This window comes from Protopterus annectens, chromosome 9.part0 (genome assembly GCF_019279795.1).
Source record: "Protopterus annectens isolate FY-2018-M chromosome 9.part0, PAN1.0, whole genome shotgun sequence".
Classification (NCBI taxonomy): Eukaryota; Metazoa; Chordata; order Ceratodontiformes; family Protopteridae; genus Protopterus; species Protopterus annectens.
The window spans coordinates 1,463,524,114-1,463,549,104 of record NC_056743.1 but is presented as its reverse complement, the minus strand read 5'-3'; the positions used below and the strand labels follow the sequence as shown (position 1 = coordinate 1,463,549,104).

Below are 24,991 nucleotides of genomic sequence, written 5' to 3'. Positions count from 1 at the left end.
AGTGCTGTACGGCCATAGCCATCAACTGTACAGGTTTCTGCAGAATGCCCAGATGCCTGCCTCACATACATCTCATCATCCCAGAGCAATAAAGCAGTACAAAGCCATAAATAATAGGAGGACAGAGCCACAAAAATAGAGACACATTTTAAATATTGCACTGACAAACCTGAAAGCTGAGAGAATTAAAGGTTTGCAGTTGCACAGACTTCCTGTAGGGTAGGAAGACTGAAACACAAATGTCTGCCATGTGAAAGTGCCGTACAACCCTAGCTGTTAACTGTACACATGTCCGCAGAATGCCCAGATGCCTGCCTCACATATTTCTCACCCTCCTAGAGCAATAAAACAGTACAAAGCCATAAATAATGGGGGACAAAGACACAAAAATAAGGACATGTTTTAAATATTGCACTGACAAACCTGAAAGCTGATAGAATAAAAGGATAACATTAGCACGGACCTCCTGAAAGGTATGAAGACCGAAACACAAATGTCTGCCATCTGAAAGTGCAGTACGGGCAAAGCCTTCAACTGTACAAGTGTCTGCAGAAGGCACAAATGCCTGCTTCACATACCTGTCAACCTCCTAGAGTAACAAAGCTATACAAGGCCATAAGTAAAATATTTTTTTCCATACTAATGTATGTTTAAGCATAGCTGAGTGGGTGTGCACTTTATGACCCTCTTCCCAGCATTGCTTAAACACCATAGAGGAGATAAATAAAAATATACAGGTAAAATCCCAACACCGGGATAGCTTGGTAGTTAGATTCCCTGCTTTGTATGCAGGCATTCATGGTTCTAGTGCCAAGACAGGCACTTTATTTTTACATAGGAAAGCAATGTTAAAATTATTTTGTTATTTGTAAATGATGTAGTAAGTGATATTTGTCAACCAGGTTGTGTAGCTGGTCAAAAATGGAAGCGCGAGTGCATGTGCATATAACATGTGAAACCACCAATGTATACACGTGTCCCATACAGTTTAGTCACACCCCTTGGTAATGTAATGAAAGCACATAGAGGGACGTCATGTAAAGTAAATCATATACACTCACTAAATGAAGTCATTATTCTAATATTTTTAAAAATTAAAAGTGAGCAATGATTAGCAGTGTTCATCTATGCTTAGCCATTTTACGCAATGCTTAGACATGAATGCTAAGCAATAGTCAACTCAGCTAAGTGGATGTATGCACTGTTAAGCAGTATACTGAGTTGCTAAAATGAGCTTACCAGGTTTGCGTACCACTAAGCTGTGCTCAACATTTACAAAATCGACCAATGATGGCAAAGGGTGGGAATATGGCCGTATTTAAAGCACATGGGGGGAACACAGCCAGTACCTGTTATAGTTCAACCTTTACAAGAACCATGGCTGGCGTAGGTGAGGGTTCGCACTTTAGGGCACAGCGCTGGGGCATCGTGGAGTCCAGGGTCAAGGCTGGACTCCTCATAGGTAATCATGATGAGAGACTACTGCAGGGCCAGTACCAGGGCTCACAATATAAAGTGGAGGCCTGGGACCATCTCACATGAGATCTCACCAGTACTACTGGCATCCCCCAAGCTGATGAGCAGGTCCGGCACCACTATGTCAACCTAAAGCGGAGGAAGGGGGCGCTCATGGACCAGTGGATCCAAGATGCCAGGGACAACTGTGCTCCAGCAGTTTGTAAGTATCACATATATAGGTGTACCAAATTCTAGCCTGAGGATGTGATAGACAGGTATGCATAATGTTTGTTTTTTTCCTTACAGCTGCAGCAGAGAGGTCAACATCGAAGCACATGCTGGCAGACTGCTGAGGCTGGGACAACAGGCTGGTGAGTAAAAATCTGTTTTGCAGTATATTGTGCAAATAACTAAGAAGGAGTACATTGTGTATTGCTAGTAGCTATACTGTTACTGTGCTAACTGAATAAATAAAGTTTGTCCAACTAATACTTATTTTAAATAAACTTCTATAACACAAACTGCTGTGTTTACTCTGGTATGTTGTTAACTTAGAATGGAGCTGTAAAACAAGACACAAATGGCCTGTGTTAACCTTTGCTTTCCAGATTGTAGTAATTCAAAGGATTAATGCATAGTACACTATCTGTCATGCATGCATCACAGGATTACAAGTTCAGACTGTCTAAACAAGAGACTAATAGGCAGCAACCAGTGAATCAAGAAACCAAAGTTCCCCAGTAGCTCAGTGTGATGAGAAATAGCGTAATTGTTATTTTTCACAGCCTGACATGGTTCGAATCCAGGGAGTGGTATTAAGATGTGTGCATATCTACACACAATGAATCAGGAATATATTTAAAAACAGTCAGGTAGTGTTAACAGATATTTTCTCCACAGGTTTTACAGGTAAGGAAATGTTGGTAGTAGCTGTATGAAGGGTACAGTAATAAACTGTGTAAAATTGTTCAACTGTCCCACTATATGCCTGCAAGTGACAGCAGGATAGGTACACACAACATGCACACTTCCCAAATCCCAAAACAAGTCTCTCAAGTGTCATGCTATCATGGCTAGTGGTCACTGCTACCAATAACCCTGGACACAGAAAACCATTTGAAGAATGCCAGTAGCAGACTCACATAACAGCAGTTCAGGGTACCCCTTCTGTACCAGATATGTAACCCTGACATGTACGAGTCCCCTCTAGTCATGTACCCAGAGTTGCCACAGTTTGCCCCATACCATTCCAGGCTGACCATTTGATAGGTATGTTCATGCTACAGAAGCTATGGGCCATAGGTAGATGTAAAGTGAGGGCAGACCCATAGAGTATTGAGCAGTACTGTTGTGGAAAATAGAAGCATAAACAGTTGTTAATGGACTTTTTGTCTGTCCCCCCACCCCTCAGCTGCATCAATAATTATTATTCATATACTACGGGTATGTTGTTCTCCAAACCTAATGTTGGGACTTGTGTTGTATTATTGTTCATATGTTTGATTGTTTGCACATTAACATACGTTTTTCAAATACCATTGCTGGTGGCCTGTTGCCATCAATGTTACTGGCATGCTGTTACAATGCATAATGTTGTTCCATTTATGCATGTATTTTGTTTGCTATGCAACTGTTTCAAATCTGATTTATGGGGTTAATTAGAACAACTATGCATGCTGATATAACTAACCTTAAAATGTGTTGTTCATGACTAACCAATATATTTTGTAAAACCTCAACACCATAGCATGTTTGGGAAGGCAGATCCCAGTGGATCCTCCTGTCCCACCTCATCTAGCTGTGGCACTGGGCCCCAGCACTTCTGGGACCCAACCCGCGACTTCCTTGTCCATTGGTTCTGTACCACCTTCAGATGGAATCACCTCAGGGGATGGGGCATGGACTGGAGCCTGTCACCCAGAGTTAGTTCCAGGGTATGGTGAGGAGCGTCATCTGAACAGAGTTGGATGACCAGCTGCACCAGATGGAGGGCTGCCTGGTGCCCCTTTCAGGATCCAGCACAGCCACCTTCAGGGCCGTGAAGGTGCAGTGGTGACTGCCCATGGGTGGGGCCCTCAGTCCTACTGTATCCATTTGGGGGCTAATGGGCTTTGGATTCCCAACCACTCTCCGAGTCAAAGGTGTTTACTCCCTCATGTGACATATACTACCTCTGTCTGCTGTGTTGTCTGTCTTGTTTGTCTCCCTACCCAACCTATCTCCCCAGACGTACCTACAACCCTTCTCCAACATCCCACTCTCACCTTTACAAAAAAGGACACCTGTCCCAAAAAAAAAATCGCCCTATACATAGCTATCCATGTCACACATATGTCCACTGGACACATGTAATCTGGTCCAATTGGCTTGATAACACATTTCTGTTGTCCTCACCCCTCTCTCTGAGGTTTGAGTGTCCAAACTCACCTCCAAATTCTATACAAATCCATAGCTGTTGTTGTATAAGAAATGGACAGCTAAGGACCTTCCCTACACCCATCCTGCACATCCTTAGCTACATTTCATATTGTTTTTCCCTCTGCATGCTCCTTTTTCACCACTTTCTTATCCCCCCTTTTTCTTTTCTTTTAAAGAAATTAGCACCTGTGTAAATGGGAATAAGCGCCACTAAGTAAAGCCAAAATGGACTAACCATGTTTTGTCATCTCTTAGCATCACTCAAAACCATGCAAACCCACTTGAAGCTGCTTAAAACTGCTTTAATCGCTCTGTCTACATCAGCATCTGTTTTGACCAGCAACAAAATAGATGTCTGTGACCATACCTCTCAACTGTACAGATTTTCGCAGAAAGTCCATATTTCTGCGTCGTATTTTTGGTCTGTTTTTTCATAAAATTTTGGATTTCTGGAAAATCATTGAAGGCTGAAGTCAGAAAATAACAACAGACATTTGAGTTTTAGACTCAATACCTTTCATAAAGTTCATGGTTATGCAAAACCGTATGTAAGAGCAATATTTAAAAACTGTCCCTTCCTTATTTATGGCTTTGTCGAGATTTCTCAGTTTAAGGGATATGGCTTTGGCAGGTCTCAAACCCAGGACTGTGTACACTCTATTCAGAGCAATGTACCACTACAGTATTTGCGTGGCTAGAATTTCTGTTGCTTTTTCAAACATATCATGCAATAGAGATATTCAACATTAGGGAAAAAGCTCTGTGGAATCAGTTATGTTTTTTTATATATAAATATATATATATATATATATATATATATATATATATATATATATATATATATATATATATATATGTGTGTGTGTATATAAACATGCAGTGCAGTCATATCATAACTCCCAACCTCTTAGTGCAGGAAATTTGGACAAAGTCCATCAAAATAGGGGATCAATGGACCACAAATAGGGACATATTTTAAATATTGCCCTTATAAACTTATAAAGATGCTACAGTAACAGGGTTTGTTTCAGCATACGTCTTCTGAAGGATATGAGATCTGAAACAGAAATGTATATGTCATTATTTACCAATATAACTCCTCAGATCATCATAGTGATTTACCAGACACATACAATTAATTAGTGGAGCAGACCAAAAATATGAGCCAAACATCTGGACATCCTGTGGAATGCCTGGCAGTTGACAGGTATGCTCAGAACCCCTTAGTGCAATAAATCTGGACCAAGCCTGACAAAGTGGGTGGACAAAGGCATGATAATAGGGTCACATCTGAAATACATGAGTAGATAATCTGAGAAAGTTGCTACATCAACACCATCTGTTCAAATGCATATTGCCTGAAATATCACAAGTCCGACACTCAATTACTTCTCATAAGTTAATGACCTCAATCCTCACATCATCCCACTGATTTGTCAGAAATACACAACAGTTATGGGGACTAGGCAAAATATATGAACCACACAACTGGACATCCTATGAATATCTGGACATAACATTTGGGAAACTGCACTGAGCTTCCAAGCATGTCACCAAGCACTGTCCAAACTACAGTCAGACCAACACAGCATCACCCCAAATCAGCTCTGTAGACTTGCGCATCCATTAGCAAATATAACAGGCACTACAGGGATGTAACAGTAGTGGAAAACAGACACTAGTGTGAAAGTGTATACCCACAACCAACTGCACCACAGTCACAGTGACATATCAGTAAACAATTGAACACTACACTATAATGACTGTGTGAACAAAAATATCCTGTTTGCTAATCACACACTACCCCTACATATACTGCCCCAAGTCACAGTGTAGTGGGAATCCTGAGGTGTTATGGAACATGTCACAGTCTGCCCATACAAACATATACAACCAATAGACCACCAGTAACTGGAGCAGCATGCACAGTCAGATAGAAAGGGCCCATGATACTAACATGTACCCCCTCCCTGCACAGACCAACACACTGCTACACAATCCTGATAGTCTGTTAACAATGGCCAGTCATACACAGACATCTCAGCTGTACAGATTCTCACAGAATGTCCAGGCTTTGGCCTCATATTTATGCCCTCTTCCTTGTAGCATGTCTGGGAGTCTGCTACATCACTGGGGTAACAGCAGGAATGAAGGCACTAAATAATGATGTAACATACCTCTGAACCTCTTAGTGCTTGACATCTGGACAAAGCCTGACATAATTGGGAGACAGAGGCCCAAACACAGGGCATATTAAAAATGTTGCTGTCATAAACTGAGAAAGTTGCTGGAGATAGAGGATTTGTTGTAACATATTATTTCTGAAGGATATGAAGTCAGAAACACAAATGGATGTTAGCATTTACTGACTGCAATCCCCAGAGTATCCTATTTATTTGTCAAGGACAAAACCTGTCTGGGGAACAGACCAAACATAACAAGCAAACCTCTGGATATTTTGCAGATAGCCCTACAGTTGTGAGTTATGTCATCCACATACCACTGTCAGACTTGAAATTATGCTGAAAATGCATGTCCAGACAAACCTTGTTAAACTAGCATTATTCCAACTGCATAATAGCAAAACTTACATTCTGTCCCTAAGTCTGGAATCTTCTCCTCCAATTAGTTGGTCTGTCTCCACAAGTCTCGTTGTAAGAGGAATTCTCACCCACCCTCTGTGATGCTGAAGAGTATAATGCCCCCTCACAGGCAAGCATAAGGGACAACATAGACATGAAGTACTCAATTACAGGAGTATGTTGCCATGCCTTTGGCTATTGGAATAACAACACAGCTATTCTTAATGCAATTAGCAAGTGGGGAACACCAATTGGTGCACATGTCATCACCTGTTCATGACCATTACCTACAAAAGGCAAGCTGCTGCCTATCAAAACAGGTGTAAACCTCTAAGTAAGAAGAAAGAAAGAAAGAAAGAAAGAAAGAAAGAAAGAAAGAAAGAAAGAAAGAAAGAAAGAAAGAAAGAAAGAAAGACCACAAAACAAAACAAACAATACCAAAACATGACTATTCAAGACTGCTTAAAAAAAACAGGTATGTGAAACAAGTAAGAATGTAAAGGAATGTAGTAGGTGGTAAGTAATGATGGGAAATAGGAAGTTAAACAAAATATGTCTCAACAAAACCTGCTATGCTGATATATTGCTGGACAGCACCTATGGCCATAGCATCTGGCTCTGTCTGCAGTGCCATAGATTACAGCTCAGGCCCCTGAGTCACCTCAGGAAAGGACAGCTCAAATATGACTACTACTGGAGTGTCTGTCAAACAATACTGACTGTGACACTGCTAGACCAGCTACTGGGATGTTGTACATATCCATATGTTGTGAATATAACTATTATACATATGTTTGTGTTGCAAATCTAAGAGACCTATACAGGGTATGTGCATAGTAAACTACTGTCACAGAAGTGTGTCTTGAACTGCATGTGATATACTGAGCCTAAACCATTCAACTGTACAGTGTCCTGCTGCACAATAACCACATGTGTGCCTAATATAGGTTCATAGGTTCATAGCTTGGTACTAGGCTATTGGCCCTAGGGCTTATGCAAGCCTAGCCATAACAATTCCCAGGATATTTCTTCCTACAATATTTACTTCTGTGGACTCCTGTCTAGCAGGCTGACTTACATGATCCCTGGGGTGAATTCCCTATCTCCCATCCAATCATCAAGCTTCCTTTTGAAGAGAGACAATGAGGCGCTCTGCTTGACATGTATGGGCAGTCTATTCCAGAGTATGGGGAGTCTCTGGGTCAAGAACCTATTCCTCCAGCATGTTTTGTTCATTGTGATGACAAGGTTTAGATCCCTGGAGTGTGTGGCTCTGAGGGATTGGGATTTCTTTAAGTGCAGCATGTCCAACAGCTCAGGGTTTTACCTGTATGTTAAGCAGAGAGCGCCTCTGAGTAGACAATATGCCACAGAGTATAGCTGGAGTTTTTTTAGATGGTCAGCATATGGCATCTGCTTTAGGCCTGTGATTCTTTTAATGAGGTATTTCTGTGTCCTTTCCAGCTGTTGCAGATGTCTTGTGAGGTACATACCAAACGGGGCATTATACTCTATAATGAGTCTAATGAGGGATGAGTACAGTGGGACAATGACCTCCTTTTGTCTCAAGGAAAAGCCCTTAGTGATGAGGTGTGCCACATAGAATGATTTCCTGACTGATGTGGTGATGTGGTTATCGAAAGTGTGACCACTGTCCACCTTTGTCTCTAAGTCTTTCATCACACTTTCGATGTTTAGTGTCCTGCCACCTATGTGGTAATTCATGGGTACATGTTTTTTTTCCAAAGGGGATAAATATACATTTCTTGGCATTAAGCTTGAGCCCATGGCTCTGGCAACAGGCATCTGTTTCTGTAAGGCCCTTTTGTAGAATATCCACATCATTTGGGGATTCAATAATGGCTCCCAGTTTGCAGTCATCTGTGAACTTTGTTAGCCAGAATCCCTTAGTGTTGGCCTGTACTTCAGAGAAGTAGATGCCAAACAAGAGTGGTCCCAGGACTGAACCCTGAGGTACTCCACTTGTCACTTGTCTGGAACTGGATTTGGAGTCAGCTACTTTTACAGCCTGGGTTCTATCAGTAAGCCAGTTGTAAACCCATTGAGTGATGTAGGGATTTATGCCCAGCTTAGTAAGTTTATCTATGATTCCAGAGTGGGGGATGGTGTTGAAGGCCTTGGCAAGGTCCAGATAGGCTGTGTGGACTGCCTTACCCTCGTCAACAGCTCTGGAGACTGATTTGAAGAAGTCAATCAGATTCAGGAGACAAGATCAGCCCTTCACAAACCCAAACTGGGTGGGGTCCAGTGTTTGAAGGTTGCCAATGTCTTTGTTTATAAGTTCCATGATAATGCAATCCATGCCATTGCAGATCAGGCTTGTCAGACTGATGGGATGGTAGTTCCTGGGATCCAAGGCTGACCCCCCTTGTGGAGTGTGATAACTGTAGCTGTGCACCACTCAGTGGGCACGAAGCCTGAGGTGAGGCTATGATTAAACCTGACACTTAGGTGGGGTGCCAGTTCATTTTGTAGTTCATGTAGTACACAGCCTGGGATGTCATCTGGTCCCATGGATGCTGTATTCTTAGCTTTGGAGAGTGTGGTTTCTACCTGTGTGGCCGTGATTACCAGAATTTGGCAATCTTTTGGTATTAAGATGGGCCCTTTAGTGGGTGAGAGGGGGGATGAAGTTGGCACTAAATCGATCAGCCAAGATATTGGCAATATCCATGGGATCAGTATATTTAATGCCATTCTGTTGTAGCTCAGAGCAGATCTGAGCATTGCCATTTAGATGCTTGACATAACTATAGAATGCCTTGTGGTTGTCTTTGGAATCTTTGGCAATTTTATTTTCGTAACTAGCTTTTGAGGATTTTATGAGGGATCTCAGCTTCTTATTGAGGCTGCTGAGGGAGTTTTTTGCATCCTGGGATTTTCCTCTTTTCTGCAACAGTTTCTTCCTTCTGTTGTATAGTTTGTTTATAGCAGGGGACCACCAGATTGGCTTCCTTTTTTTGGAGAAGAGCATCTTGGTTCTATTTGGGATGGCACGATTCATGCATGAGTGGATGTGCTCATACAGTGCCTTAGTGTAGGATTCTGCAGTTGAACTTTCAGATCCTGTCTGCATGGGTTTCATGACGTTTGTCACTTCTGACTTCAGTAGCATGAAGTTGGCTTTGGAGAAGTTTTTTAAGGAGGTTTCCTTACTGGGGGTGGGGGTGGGATGTGGATGTCAAGGGTGATTTGCTTATGGTCACACCTGACCAATGAGGGGGTGACCACTGGTGTGGAGCATCTATCTCCCATGTTGGTAATGACCAGGTCTAGGACATTGGAGCCCCTGGTGGGACAATGGATTAGTTGATCCAGGGCATTAGAATTTATGAATTCCAAGAACCTTTGGGAAAAGGAGTTGGCACTCGAGTAGTTTTCCTAGTTAATGGCAGGGTAGTTGAAATCACTCAGTATTAGGGTGTTTGGTTGTATCTTAATATTTTCCAGTATATTTAGAAAGGTGTAGTGAGAATCTTGGGGCATGGTGGGGGATCTGTAGCAAGCTACAATTTTGATTTCAGTCTTACCTAGTGTTAGTTGCACCTGGAGAATTTCAGATACATTGTGTTGGGCAACTAGCCTGGAGGTGTAAATATCCTTGGTGAATATGGACACTCCTCCACCTTTAGTGTTTTGGTCTTGGTTTTGTGGCCGAAAAGTGTGGTAAGAGTTGTAGCCTGGTATTGCAGGGGTGCTCTCCGGAGCCTTGAACCAGGTCTCAGTTACTGCACAGATATCGATGTTCTCCATTTTTAGGAGTGCCTCGAGAGAGACCATTTTGAGGTTTAGACTTCTAGCATTGAGTAGCATTACCTTCAGATTTTGCATGCTTGTATCTGTTACAGTGGTGGTTTTAGCCTTTGAACCTTGCCTAAAAAAGGCACTATAGGGGTGGCAAGAGCTTTAGCCAGTAACCTGAATCCCAGCAGTGACAGGTGCAGACCATCTCTGACAAAGCATCGTGGTTTGTCTATCATGTCTGCCCAGGCAGACAAATACTGTGTCCCCTTTGAATGACACCAGAAGCTTAGCCAATTGTTGAAGTCAATCATTTTGTCCTTATACTGTCGTATCATTCTGGGCGAAGGCAGGATGCTACTCAGGGCTAGGGTCATACCTGCCTTGGCCACATGATCCAAAAGCTCTTTCATGTCTCTTTTCATGTAGTCCAGGGAGGTATGTCTCAAGTCATTCACTCCAGCATGGACAATGACAGAGTCTTATTTGTACTTGTTGTGGAGTGACTTGAGTGCATGCATTATGTGGTGGATCCTGGCACCCGACAGGCAGCTGATTGCAATTTTCTCCTTATTCAGCCTGGTGAGTGGGACATCAGTGTGCCTGACTATAGAGTCACCTATGACTAAAGTGTTGGGTACATTGTCTTGCCTTAGGGGCTGTTGTTGGGTGGCACACTGGTGTTGTGAGCTATGTGTCACTTTGGTTGTGACTGGTGTTTGTTTGTGTTTCAGCTTCGGAGGTCCTTGTTGCTTGGGCAGGTTAATGTTAAGGGCCACTGCATATGTGGGTTTAGTGTTGCTATGTGTGGGTGTTGATGGTGTGGGTTTTGAAGGGCTATGAGTTGCTAGAGGTGTAGTGCAGGTGTTAACCTTCTCCTCTTGGCTGTCTAGCACAATCTTGGCTGGAGAGAGCTTTGCTTTCAGTTTGGCTATGTAAGTGCATCTCTCGCAGGTTGTAGTGTTGGGTGGTAGGAGGAGAGGATTGTCTGTGTACACGAGTCAGTTGCCGCATTGTCCCAGTATGCCCAGATTCACCATGTTGACAGGAGAATTCACCGGATTCAGGGGATGATGAAAGTGTTAAGGAATTTTGCTCTTACATTAATGAAACCACAGAGTTCCTTAGATTTACACACACCTGGAACAAAGAGAGAGTAAATTACCTGGACATTACCTTATTTAAGACCAAAGAAGGACTGGTGAGTACAATTTACAGGAAACCTAGTTATTCAAACTCGATGCTGCACTACACAAGTTGTCACCCTCTGCACCAAAGGAGAGGTGTAGTTAAGGGCCAGATGGTCCGGCTATGTAGATTAATCAGTAATGATGATTTATTTAAGAAGGAAATTTATACATTGATTGGAATGTTTGTTGACAGGGGGTACCCGCTATCAATGTTAACTAACATCAAAAAGAAGTATATAGAAGAAGAAGAAACAAATATAGTCCTATTCTAAGAGGGCAAGGGGAGGAGGGTGCAAACATAGGTAGTAGTGTCAGCACATTGAATAAAACAAATAAAGCAAAATTTGTTTTAATATACAATGAAAGAGCTAATGAACTAGGTTCTAGTCTCAGAAATTTGTGGAAATATTTTCTGAGTAAAGATATTAAAATGATCCTAGGTGATACCCCGGTGATTGTCTATGGAAAAGGAAAGAATTTGAAGAGTATACTTGAAAGAGAGGGTAGAAGCAACACTAGATCTGCCATGAGCAAATGTGGTTCCTGTAGAGGATGTAGATACATAGCAGTTGGGACGTACGTAAGTGTAGTGGGGTATCAACGTACGATATCTTGTCCAGGTGCTTGTAATTGTAGCACCAAGAATTGTGTATATCTTGCTTCGTGTATGTCATGCGATGCATTTTATGTGGGCATGACTACACGAAGCTTGAAAACAAGAATAGGGGAACATGTCAGTTCAATCAGGAGAAAGGATGAGCACAGTGCACTTTATTTGCATAGTGCAGTATGTGGGAATTTTAACAAATTTTTATTTTTTATTATAGATAGGGTTAAGTCTAACATTCAGTGTGATGTACAGAACAAGGTAGCAAGGTTAGAAATGGAATGGCAGCTTAGGCTCAATGCTACCAGGCGCCCTGGGCTAAATGAATGTGTCACCATAAAGCCTCAGTTAAAATATTTAAGTAGTGTTATTTAGAGGAACTGCAATTTTATATTACATTTTTATATGTATACATATGTAGTGTATGACTATTATAAGTTTATTAAATGTTATGAATTGTTTTTTTAAACTAATACTTGGTTGTAAATGTATTCTTAAAAAATTGTCTGTTTGATTGATTTATTGATTAATTGGATGGGTGGGGAGAATGCATTCTTGTTTTAAATGTGGAGTGTTTTTCATATGGAGTGTTTTACTGTCAGACTCTGAAGAAGCCAGGTTGCTGATGAAAGCATATGCTTAGTCTGTTGTTGGTTGAATAAATCTTCGTGTTTCAGATCTTGAGTATTCATTCAGTGCACACTGTGGTTCGAATTTCATTGCATTGTCCCAGTATGCCCAGATTCACCATGTTGACAGGAGAATTCACCGGAAGCTGACCCTTGGACATGCCTGTTTAGGTGATTTTTTTTTAAAGTCTAGGAGCTGTTTTCCCTTACCTTTGCAAGGTACTTTGCAATTATAGGCCGTTTAGTGCCTACGATTATATTCTCCTTATTGAAACAGAGAGTTTTGTGCGGGTATCAGTTTCAGGCTTCCTACTGCTTTCCAGCAGGTTATAGAGCAAGTGCTAGTCACAGGGACTCAGATTTTAGTGCTACTACTGAGAAACCAGCTAGTTCTAAGGGAAAATTTGAAGAGCAGACTTTCTAGCACCTGGAATAGTTTAATTGTAGCCTCGCAGTGCTGCACTATGCAAAAAATGTGCAAACACACGCATTTTTTTAAGCCAGAAAGTTGAAAGATATTTGCTGTCATTTACACATAGACACGTGTTATGTCTGGCAAACCATTGGCAAATCTGTGAACACTGACATCAGAACATAATAGCATACTTATAAATGTCGGACATACTCCAGGGTATTTCTGGGAATTCAAAGCCTACTGTGCTACCTGACTTAAGTATGATACAGCATTAGTAATACAGTGTCAATATTTTTGGGCCTCTGCCCCCCCCCTATTTATGTGTGCCATCGTCCAGATGTCCTACTGTAACAGGTTGAGAGGTATGACTGAGCAGCAAGAGTGTAAATACAGTGTGCCCTACTGACATAGAACATAAATGTATATCAGGTATCACCTGTGCACATGTATGTATAAGTAGGTTTTGCTGGAAGCCAGAAAACAACAGACATGAGTTGCGAGCAGTCAGGTAAATAAGCTGTACATGTTGTACACATGTGTAATATGAGTGTTAGTGCCTCCAACAGACATATACGTCTACAGCTACTGGCTGTTGCATTGCCCTAACACAGAAATGGGTACTACAATAAGCGTGATTATCAGGTTGAAATTGGAGAAGTGTCCAATGGTGTTATGACCTCATGTCCATGCCTACTACAAACAGCTATAGAAGCACCTACATAGCTGTATGGTCTCAGCAATACCTGACCCATAAAACCCACCTCCACCAAGGAAGGGCAGTCCCCTTTTTGGACAGCAGCAATATACAAACCACGCAATATGTTGCTATATTGGCTCTAAGGGCCAAGTAGGTACAAGCACCAACTTGGAAGCATGTGTCACCTTTATCTGAACAAGCATATAAGGTCACAGGTGAATCACGTTATGGCTAACTATGAGTACAAATTGGACACCTCCATTCCACCAAGGCCAACCACAAAACTGTCCTTACATATGTCTTCAGTCTCAGAGGCAGCAACCCAACCCACCCTGTACTGAAGGTCAATCACGCCACATACACACATGCCATAGCTATAGCCAAGCTGCTGCAGACAGGTTAAGTGGAAACATCACCCCCCTGTCCCCCCCATCAGTATAGGTGGATATGCACAGCACCCGCACCCTTCCCCTCATCATCAGGGTCCATAATGCCTACTGAAAGGCAACAAAATTAGGTCTCAATGGGACCTGACAACATCCATGTCTGCATCCTACATGAACTCAGGCATGTGCTCTCATCTCCATTATACACTGTAGTTAAAGTTTAAGCACCATCCATACCCCACCCTCATGGAAGATGGGTACTGTCATCCCTCTACACAGAAGTGAATGACGAAGAGAGGATTATGCAATTTACTGGCCATCATTAGGTGGAACATGGCACATAGGAACCAGGAGTGCAATGCAAGCTGATACTGTGCTGATAGCTGACAGGGGTGTGATGTGGCTGTGAGTGGTGGCTACTGCTAGTCAATGTTGATGTGCAGGTTCTGTAAATACCGTTGACAAATGTATGAGGTCCTGTGATGTGTTTCCCTGTTTATGTCTTCCAAATGCAATGCATCGTGCCAGAAATCCTGCTTACATGGAGGCTGAAACTGCAGTAATAACTGACCACATCATCCAGCACTACAGTGTAATGTTCAGCCGGAATCAACAGCATCTGCGAGAGAAGACCACCATGTAGGATGACTTTGTCCACAGGGTAAACTATGTCAGCCTGCACGCACAAACATATGGGCAGGTCCAGCATTGTGTGACTGAACTGATGCACCATGCCCAGTGAAGAGTTGCTGCCATGGCCAGGGACTGCACAGCCACAGGTGGGGGTCCTGCTATGCAAGCCCCACTTACACCCACCGAGGAGCTCCTTGCCAACCTTGGGGCACCCACCCCACCCCAACATCAGAGTCCAGACAGCCACAATATGGAGGTGGGTGGCACCCAGACAATGAGTGAGGATCTTGCAGGAAAGGCCCCAGTGGGGATCAATAGACTAGTGTAGCAGCCATACTTACATCAGTAGAGTATCTAGATGCATATGTCAGGTCATAAGGCAGTTGTGGTTGGGTTTTGTAATGCACAGACATCTACATCTATGGTGAAGGACAGTAACTTATGCAGTATTGGAGCTTGTACCGTAAATGTGCAGAAAAGCTGCATTCATCTTGTAACAATGCCACATATGAGTCTGCTGACAATACCTCCCACCACAACTACATAGGTCTTATTTTTGTGGTGTAAACATTTATATTATTTGTTAGGCATATTGTATTACTAACTTACAAGTTGTACAAATGTGTTTGAGGATTTTCTCACTTGGCTTCAACTGAAAATGGATTTCCACCCAGAGGCACATTCTGAAAACATACATGCATGCATACAGATTCACACAGTCTCTCTCTCACACACACACACACACACACACACACACACACACACACACACACACACACACACACACACACACACACACACACACAAAACTGTGCCCTCCTTCATTGAGAACACCTATAATAATATAAAACATATTGTTAACCAGTTGGGCTCTTGGACACATAGTCCCTTTTCAGTGGCGATGTGGAATCAATGTTTGGTTAACTGACTTGCTCAAGGTCGCAAAGTAGTCACATGAGGGCTGAAGAAATCAAACCCACTATCATAGGAAGTACAGCTCACAGCCTTAACTGTCTGTGCCAACTAGCAGACATGCTGCCATCTACCAGATATCCAAGAAATCATGAAGTTCTACTTTAGCATCCTCATTCTCTTACCACTGTCTTACTGTTGCATGCCTCATTTAATTGCCAGATTGATTTGTCATAGCTCTCACATGCTTGATTCCTAGTCTACTGGGCCACATCTGATTTATCAGATCTGTTTTCAGGTTTGGTCAAGTTTCTTGTTTAATCAGCAAATAAGTATTCAGGCTAAAACATCTAAAACCCAGGGAGACCAACATGCATGCTCTCAATACTGCAAAACAGAAAGTCTTTATCAAAGGATGATCTGATCTCACTGTAAATCCAACATCTCTTTTCATTCATGCACAACTATAGGAAAGTGAGCACTTCAACTCTATTACTGTAAATTGCTGCACTAATAAAAATGTTTTGAAAATAGGTGACTATATAATTAGTCATGCAGAGTCAACCCTCACTAGGCTGTAGATTGAAAGGGTAATGCTGACTTGTCTTTCTGATGCCTGGATGTCTTATATCACAAAGGCTTTAAATACCCTTTCACCTGACAAATATGATTATGGCTTTGTGGTTGTCTGTGTTACAATGAGTGACTTGGAAAGGAAACCCTGAGTGATATGCAGAGAGACACATTGGAACTCTCCATGCATGTGACAAATGTGGCAAGATAAAGGTCCTGAGTGGGATAGTTCTTTCTCCAGGAATAATGCCTAGGTGCAAAGGAAAGATAATTTAGTTTCAACAACTGTTTAATTGTGGAGAAAAAGTGCTATAGATGAGGAAAGAGTCCAACTGGGCATTCTTAGACTTGGAGAAAGCATATGACAAGGTCTCAAAAAACTAATTTGGGCAGTCCTGCAGTTATTCAAAGTCCCAGAAACATTGATCGAATGAGTGCAGGCTATGTACAAGGATTCAATGACTCAGGTACAATGTTTGGTCTCACAGAGGTGTTCTCAGTGCAATTGTCTGTGCATCAGTATTCAGGTTTTAGCCAACCGCTGTTCATACTGGTGATAGACTACATTAACAAACAGGTCATAGAGGACAGATCAACAAAGTTGCTGTATGCAGACAATGTGGCTTTACAGGTAGACTCTGAACAATGACTTCAGCAAAGGATAAGGGAATGAAATACAAAACTGAAGGCACATAGGATGAAAGTGAGTGCAGATAAGGTAGTTGTAATGGCATCAAATGGGGGAGAGCAGAAGAAGCTGAGAACTGATCCTGAGCTACCAAGAGAGGCTGGAAGCACTGTTACTTTATTCAGCATCTTATAGACTCTTGAGGAAGATCTATGAATTGCATTGCTTTCCATGACATTATAGAAATCCAGTATTCCTGGATCTCTTGTATTTTCTGCAAATACTAGATCCAGTGACCTACATGCGTGCCAGCAAATAAATGAAATGTGATGGTGAGACAGTTTAATCACACAGCACCTCTTACAACTATGGAATAGTGTGCCCCTGCAGATTAAGCAATGTGATTAACTGTCATATTTCAGATAGGACCTTGATGACAAGGTAGGTATATACAAATTCACCCTGGGCTTCACTGGCCTGGGCTATCTAGATAAAAGGGTTAAGGCCTAAGATTAGGTACTGGCAAAGCCTAAATGATCACAATATGAAGCTGCTTTGAAATTCCTATGACTCCTATGATCTTACTGTTCTCCACCATAACAGGACAGTGGCAATCTTCCTGCTTTTATGTTCTAAGGCTCAGTCTCTTTACCAGTAACAAACAATAGGACTCCATGCTTGTCACTTACCAAGCAATCTGTCTTCCTGCCATTGTAGGTTGTAAGGTCCAAGGATCATCCCTGATCCCAAACAACACATAGTATCCTTCATGATATGACAGGTGGTATATCATAGGTAATGTCTTATCAGTGAGAACCCAAAGAGCACACAGTATGCTTCATGACACTACAGGTGGCATATCATAGGTTATGTCTTATCAGTGGGATCTCAAACAGCACATAGTATGCTTCATGACACTACAGTTGGTACACCATAGGTAATGTCTTATCAGTGGGATCCCAAACAGCACACAGTACCCTTCATGACACGACAGGTGATATATCACAGGTCATGTCTTATCAGTGGGATCCTAAACAGCACACAGTATCCTTCATGACACTACAGGTGGCATATCATAGGTAATGTCTTATCAGTGGGATCCCAAACAACACACAGTATCCTTCATGGCACTACAGGTGACATATCATAGGTAATGTCTTATCAGTGGGATCTTTTTTTATGACACTACAGGTGGCATATCATAGGTAATGTCTTATCAATGGCCTAATTCTGAGGACCTGTTCCTTTACCTGAGCTGTGTCTGAATTCTGCTCCACACTACTGGATATAATAGGTTATTTGCTAATGTTATAATGTTGATCTTGCATGCTGTTTTAATAATTGCTCCTGTCAGTAGTTTAAAAAGTTTTGTTACATATTTTGCTAAATATGTCTGTATAGTAATTTCACTTTGTCAAAGCTGTTTACTACTTCCTATATATAAGTTTAGTTTCCCACTGACTCTTAAGCATATAGTTCTGCCTTTATAAGATCTCAGCATTACATGTGTAATACCTACCTTATAATTTTGTACTCCAGGTTAATGTGTACATCTAGGCATGAATACCTCCACATTATCTACCATCATGTTTTCCTCTATGAATATGTGGAAGTGATATTATGGATATTTTTCTACTTTATTGGTTTCGATTATTTCACAGATTGACAAGTGACCTTCATTAAGTTCCTTTATACTACTGTATTGGAAGAATTTATGAATTAGTATTACATTTGTTTACTTTATCTTATCACTTTTGTTGTTGCACTCTTTTCTACTGTTACAGTTCTCATTTTGTACATAGTTTGATGACTCATGCATGGTGTATATTGGTTCCTTCTTATTCTACAAAGTTTGGATTTATGATATGCCATGTCCATCTATTGTCTTCCTACCACTGTTTTTTGGGCCTACTCCCACTTTGTCCTCTATTAAGTGTTATTCAGCCAATCATAAAGACAGTCCACCTGCCATTTCCTACAGTATATGCAACATGGTTCAACCTGTGCTAATGCAGTCTCTAGTTTTAAGCATGAAAAAAATCCTGTTTTACAGAAATGACATGCTCCAATAAATATCTGCTAGGCAAGAAGGAACTGTAACCACCAAACTTTGAAAAATGTACAACAGAATGTTGTTTTGCAAAATACATTATAGGAAATACTTAAAATTAGCATGTAGTTTTCATTAAGAAAGCCACATATCTCAACTAGAAAGTATTGCTTATTTTCTTTTCATTTCTGAATGATGCCTTTTAAACATTTTGGAGGCAAAAATGAAAACTTTACATAATAGGCTTATTAACAGCCTCTAAGCAGTATATACAATGAAGCCATATGTGAGAACTTTGTTAAATAATTCCTGGATTTCACCAACCTGACACAAAATCAATTGGAAACCAGCAAGAAAAAAAATCCAGGCGAGGATCCAAACACAGCTCACGTATTTATTATACAGATAACCAGCAATTGTTTGTTAAGCGCTTTCATCCAAATACATATGGACTTCATCAGAACAACATTGCTATGCCCTCATGTTCATTATATACATAAATTTCCCGCCTAAAACCCCAATTATTCCATCAAGGATTCAATTAAAAAATATATTGGTTAAAAACACTGAATAGAAATGCTTTATCATACACATCTTGTGTTTGGTAAAACAAGTTACCATAAAGTTAAAAAACTTCATATATATTCTAGCTGTCTCCATATCATATATAATTGATTATGCATATTAAAATACCATAATAAAATATGAGTAGTAAACAATATTGACTTATGCTAAATACAACTGTACAAATATAGAATACAGTATCTTACATGTGTAATTATACTAACTGGTAGGTTAATGTAGTGTCATACACCACCCATTCTAATAACCATTGAGTAAATATCAAAGATGAAAGATAATAAATAATGATACAAATAATGAGAATATAGGTAATAAGAATAATATATTGCACCACCTTCAATTATATCCTGCATCAGTATGTATTTACTCTTATAAATATAAAGTTATTTAATTATAAAATATCTTATGGATCCTAAGTTATAAGTCCTAAATTGTACCATGGTTATCTAATCTCTTAACAAGGGTTTTGTAGGTATCACTTCATTAAGTCCTGGTGGCACTCCAGCATTTAATCTAATCTGCCACCTCACCTCTTTATCACTAACTAATGCCTTTATATTACCCCCTCGTGGGTTTGGTCTCTCTATTTCCAATATGGCAAACTTGAACCCTGTGCAACTTGTATTATTCATTAGGTGTCTTGATAGAGCATTGTTTGTATCTAGTTTTTAATACAATATAAATGATCATATATTCTGTTTTTCAGATGTCTATCAGTTTTCCCTACATAGTAATTCATACATGTATTGCACAGGGCTAAATATATGACATGTTGGCTCAAACAGTTGCCATTACTAAACCTAATTTTGCTTTTAACATTATTACAAAGGGAAATAGATGCCTCCTCGAATATAAAACTGCAATAATTACAGTTACCACATCTTCTGGTACCTGTCTTTTTATAATTACTACTCATGTTAGAATTATACTTTAACTCTATAATTCTCTTAATATTATTTCCTGTTTTGTGCACATAACAAGGATGAGTTGGTATTTTATCTTTTATACTATTATCACTTGTTAAGATATTCCAATTTGAATTTATTATGCCTTTTATTTCATTACTATATGCTCCATATTTCAAGATGCATGCTTTATGGTGTCTCTTATCTATATTATTACTCTTTCCATTTGTCCTTTGCTTTCCTTTATTAATTTCAAGTCCTATACCAAGTAGAGGGGGATATTTCTGGCCCCATTCATTTGCCACATATGTTGTAATATCTGTTATCATATCAATAGGATATCCTTTTTCTTTAAAGGCTTGGCTGATAAAGTTTAATTCAGATAGCATTCCTTCCTTTGTAGTTGTCATTCTCGCTGCTCTTATACACTGCCCTTTTATTATTCCCCTTTTGGTACTATATGAGTGGGCACTGTCATAGTGTAGATATCCCTTGCTATATGTGTCTTTCCTATATATTTTTGACTGAAATGATGTACCATCATTAAAAATGTAAGTATCTAAATAGTTGATCCCCACTTTGTCCACTTTATATGTGAATCTTAGGTACTCTGTAGTCTGGTTTATGAAACTCATAAACTTTGACAGTTCATCCCTACTTCCATTCCATAGGATGAATATGTCGTCCAGATAACGGACGTATGTTTTAATACATTTCATCCAAATGGAATTAAGTATGAATTCCTCTTCCCAATCTAATAGTACTAGGTTTGCGTATATGGGAGCACAAGATGCTCCCATAGCCACTCCTGTTACTTGCCTGAAATATTCGCCTTCATAGTAGATGTAATTAAAATCCAAAACTAGGTCCATGAAGGCTGCAAGTAGGGAAATTTCATCATTAGGAAGTCCACTATGTTTGTGAAGACTACTCAAAAATCTTTCTAAGCCATCGTTTTTAGGGATACATGAAAACAAATCTTGGATGTCTATGGTGACAAACATCAGTTCTGGATCCCATAATTCTGTGTAAACAATCCCAAAAATTCCCAGGAATCTTTAATTATGTGTTTAATAACATTGTACATGTGTTTAAGTTTATAGTCTATATATTTTCCAAAAGGGAATACCTTGCTGTCACTTCCCGATATTATGGGTCTAAAAGGGGGGTCCAATAAACTTTTATGAATCTTGGGTATCCCTTTAATTGTTGCCAATATAGGAAAATCCACCTTTAGATATTTATATAATTCCTCATCTATTCTATTGTCAAGTAAGAATTCTTCTAGATAGGAGTCGATTCTTCTATATGAAATATTCACTTGATTTAGTGATGATTCCTCATAATAGTCTGTGTTGTTATGTATTTCAAATATCTTAGTATTATATTTAGCCTTGTCATATAATACTATCCCTCCCCCCTTATCTGCTGTCATTATTCTAATATTATTGTCACTGAGTTTTTCTACTGCTAGAGCGGCCTGTTTGCTGGCTGCTCTATGCTAAGTTTTATATTTGTTTTTATTATATAAGGTATATATTTCTTTATTGATGACATTCTCAAAAGAAATTAAAGTTTTAGCTAAAGGAGGGGTAAAGGTGCTCTTCTTTTTTAATTCTCCTCTAGGTCTATATTCTATATCATTTTGAAAGAATATTCCAAGATTTAGTTTCCTAAGGAACAATTTAGTCTCCACTAATGTGTCTATTAGGTCCAGAGACTTGTCTGGAATATATTTCATACCTTTGGTCAGGACATATAACAATTCAGGTTCAATACTATGGACCGTATAATTGTATATTTTAACATCCCCACTAGCTAGTTGTATGTTGGGGGTTGTTAAATCATCTATCTGCTCTTCTATGGGTCCCACGACCGTATTGCCCTCACTAAAAACTGTGTCATTCCCTAATCCAACTACTTCCTGTATCTGTTCCACCGGGTTTGATCCTTCCCATGATGTTTCAGCGTTGGCCAATTTTCTAGGTCCCCACTCTCCCACAAAAAATCTTCCTCATATGTGTTTGGTTTAGGGAAATATTGTCTCTTTCTGACTGTAGTTTTTTTATTGTTAAATTTATCATTTCCAATATTCCATCTATAAGCTATCCCTTGTTTGTACTGAAGTATGTCCCTCTGTAACTTCTTATTTTTGCGCTCAAAAACTTTTCTACAATTTTTATCAGCATATTCATATTGTTTATTATAAAGTGCTTCCCATTGTGGAAACAGCAAATCTTTTGTTATATTATCACTCATTTCTTCAGCCTCACACAGGAATCTACTCAGTTTCGTGTCATTATTGGTTATTATAAATTTCATAAACCTCTTTCCAAACTCATCAAACATGCTACTACAAGCTTTAACATTCTCTTCATTCATTTCAATACCAATAGGTTCTTTAAAGAATCGTAAGCCCATAGGTATCACATTGCTTTCAATACATTTGCGAAGATACATATTTTCTAATTGCAAAGATTTGATCTTATTTAGTTTATCACCAAAAGAATATATCATATGTTTAAGCGGTGCAGGTTTATCACCCTCTTCCCTGCATGATGTTACCACGTCATTTTTTGCATTGAATTCAAAAGGCATATATAATATTCTGTCACTATTAAAGTTATCATTGTTTCCCCTAGGGGAAGATTGATAGACAGTACCTTTTTGTTTATGGCTGATGTTAGTTTTAGATTTCTCAGTTGTAGCATATGTCCGTAATGGCGGTAAGCGTTTTGGCTTTGCCCCCGAAATCAAATATATGTCCTCATCTTTGTTTCCAGTTGTTGCAGAAAAGTTGAAAACACTCTCCGGTTTTCTCAGCGGTTGAATTTCACCTTTCCTCGGTGTGCAGTCTGACGAGAGCGGTGGGGATAACCTCCTCTGCCCATTCAGGATGTCTTCGTCGCTGCCGTTGCCCATAGAGGAACGAGATGACGTATTAACGTTGTTACCGGTAGTTATGTTCTTGGCATTTAAAGAGGTAGTAGGCGGTGTTAGTAAATCGATCAACCGTGAAAGTTCTCCTTTTACTATGGCAAGTTCAGAGTGGATTTTATCCACCTCTTCTCTGGTAATGGAATTGCCGTACCCTGAGAGCTCATGTAAGGAATCCATGAGAGGCGACTTATTGTTAAATAATTCCTGGATTTCAGCAACCTGACACAAAATCAACTGGAAACCAGCAAGAAAAAAATCCAGGCGAGGATCCAAACACAGCTCACGTATTTATTATACAGATAACCAGCAATTGTTTGTTAAGCGCTTTCATCCAAATACATATGGACTTCATCAGAACAACATTGCTATGCCCTCACGTTCATTATATACATAAATTTCCCGCCTAAAACCCCAATTATGCCATCAAGGATTCAATTAAAAAATATATTGGTTAAAAACACTGAATAGAAATGCTTTATCATACACATCTTGTGTTTGGTAAAACAAGTTACCATAAAGTTAAAAAACTTCATATATATTCTAGCTGTCTCCATATCATATATAATTGATTATGCATATTAAAATACCATAATAAAATATGAGTAGTAAACAATATTGACTTATGCTAAATACAACTGTACAAATATAGAATACAGTATCTTACATGTGTAATTATACTAACTGGTAGGCTAATGTAGTGTCATACACCACCCATTCTAATAACCATTGAGTAAATATCAAAGATGAAAGATAATAAATAATGATACAAATAATGAGAATATAGGTAATAAGAATAATATATTGCACCACCTTCAATTATATCATGCATCAGTATGTATTTACTCTTATAAATATAAAGTTATTTAATTATAAAATATCTTATGGATCCTAAGTTATAAGTCCTAAATTGTACCATGGTTATCTAATCTCTTAACAAGGGTTTTGTAGGTATCACTTCATTAAGTCCTGGTGGCACTCCAGCATTTAATCTAATCTGCCACCTCACCTCTTTATCACTAACTAATGCCTTTATATTACCCCCTCGTGGGTTTGGTCTCACTATTTCCAATATGGCAAACTTGAACCCTGTGCAACTTGTATTATTCATTAGGTGTCTTGATAGAGCATTGTTTGTATCTAGTTTTTTAATACAATATAAATGATTGTATATTCTGTTTTTCAGATGTCTATCAGTTTTCCCTACATAGTAATTCATACATGTATTGCACAGGGCTAAATATATGACATGTTGGCTCAAACAGTTGCCATTACTAAACCTAATTTTGCTTTTAACATTATTACAAAGGGAAATAGATGCCTCCTCGAATATAAAACTGCAATAATTGCAGTTACCACATCTTCTGGTACCCGTCTTTTTATAGTTACTACTATTGTTAGAATTATACTTTAACTCTATAATTCTCTTAATATTATTTCCTGTTTTGTACACATAACAAGGATGAGTTGGTATTTTATCTTTTATACTATTATCACTTGTTAAGATATTCCAATTTGAATTTATTATGCCTTTTATTTCATTACTATATGCTCCATATTTCAAGATGCATGCTTTATGGTGTCTCTTATCTATATTATTACTCTTTCCATTTGTCCTTTGCTTTCC

The 24,991-nt window shown here is 39.5% G+C and overlaps 1 protein-coding gene across 1 annotated transcript in view; it reads left to right on the top strand.

Moving 5' to 3' along the window:
• LOC122810702 (adhesion G protein-coupled receptor E3-like) overlaps positions 1–18,573 on the top strand; it is a 160,358-nt gene extending 141,785 nt beyond the window's left edge. The window contains exons 6-8 of the mRNA XM_044082267.1: positions 2,331–2,335; positions 7,989–7,994; positions 18,552–18,573. Of these exons, the coding sequence (XP_043938202.1) occupies positions 2,331–2,335; positions 7,989–7,994; positions 18,552–18,573 (33 nt within the window). The remainder of the gene's footprint in view (positions 1–2,330; positions 2,336–7,988; positions 7,995–18,551) is intronic.
• The last annotated feature ends 6,418 nt before the right edge of the window (positions 18,574–24,991 follow it).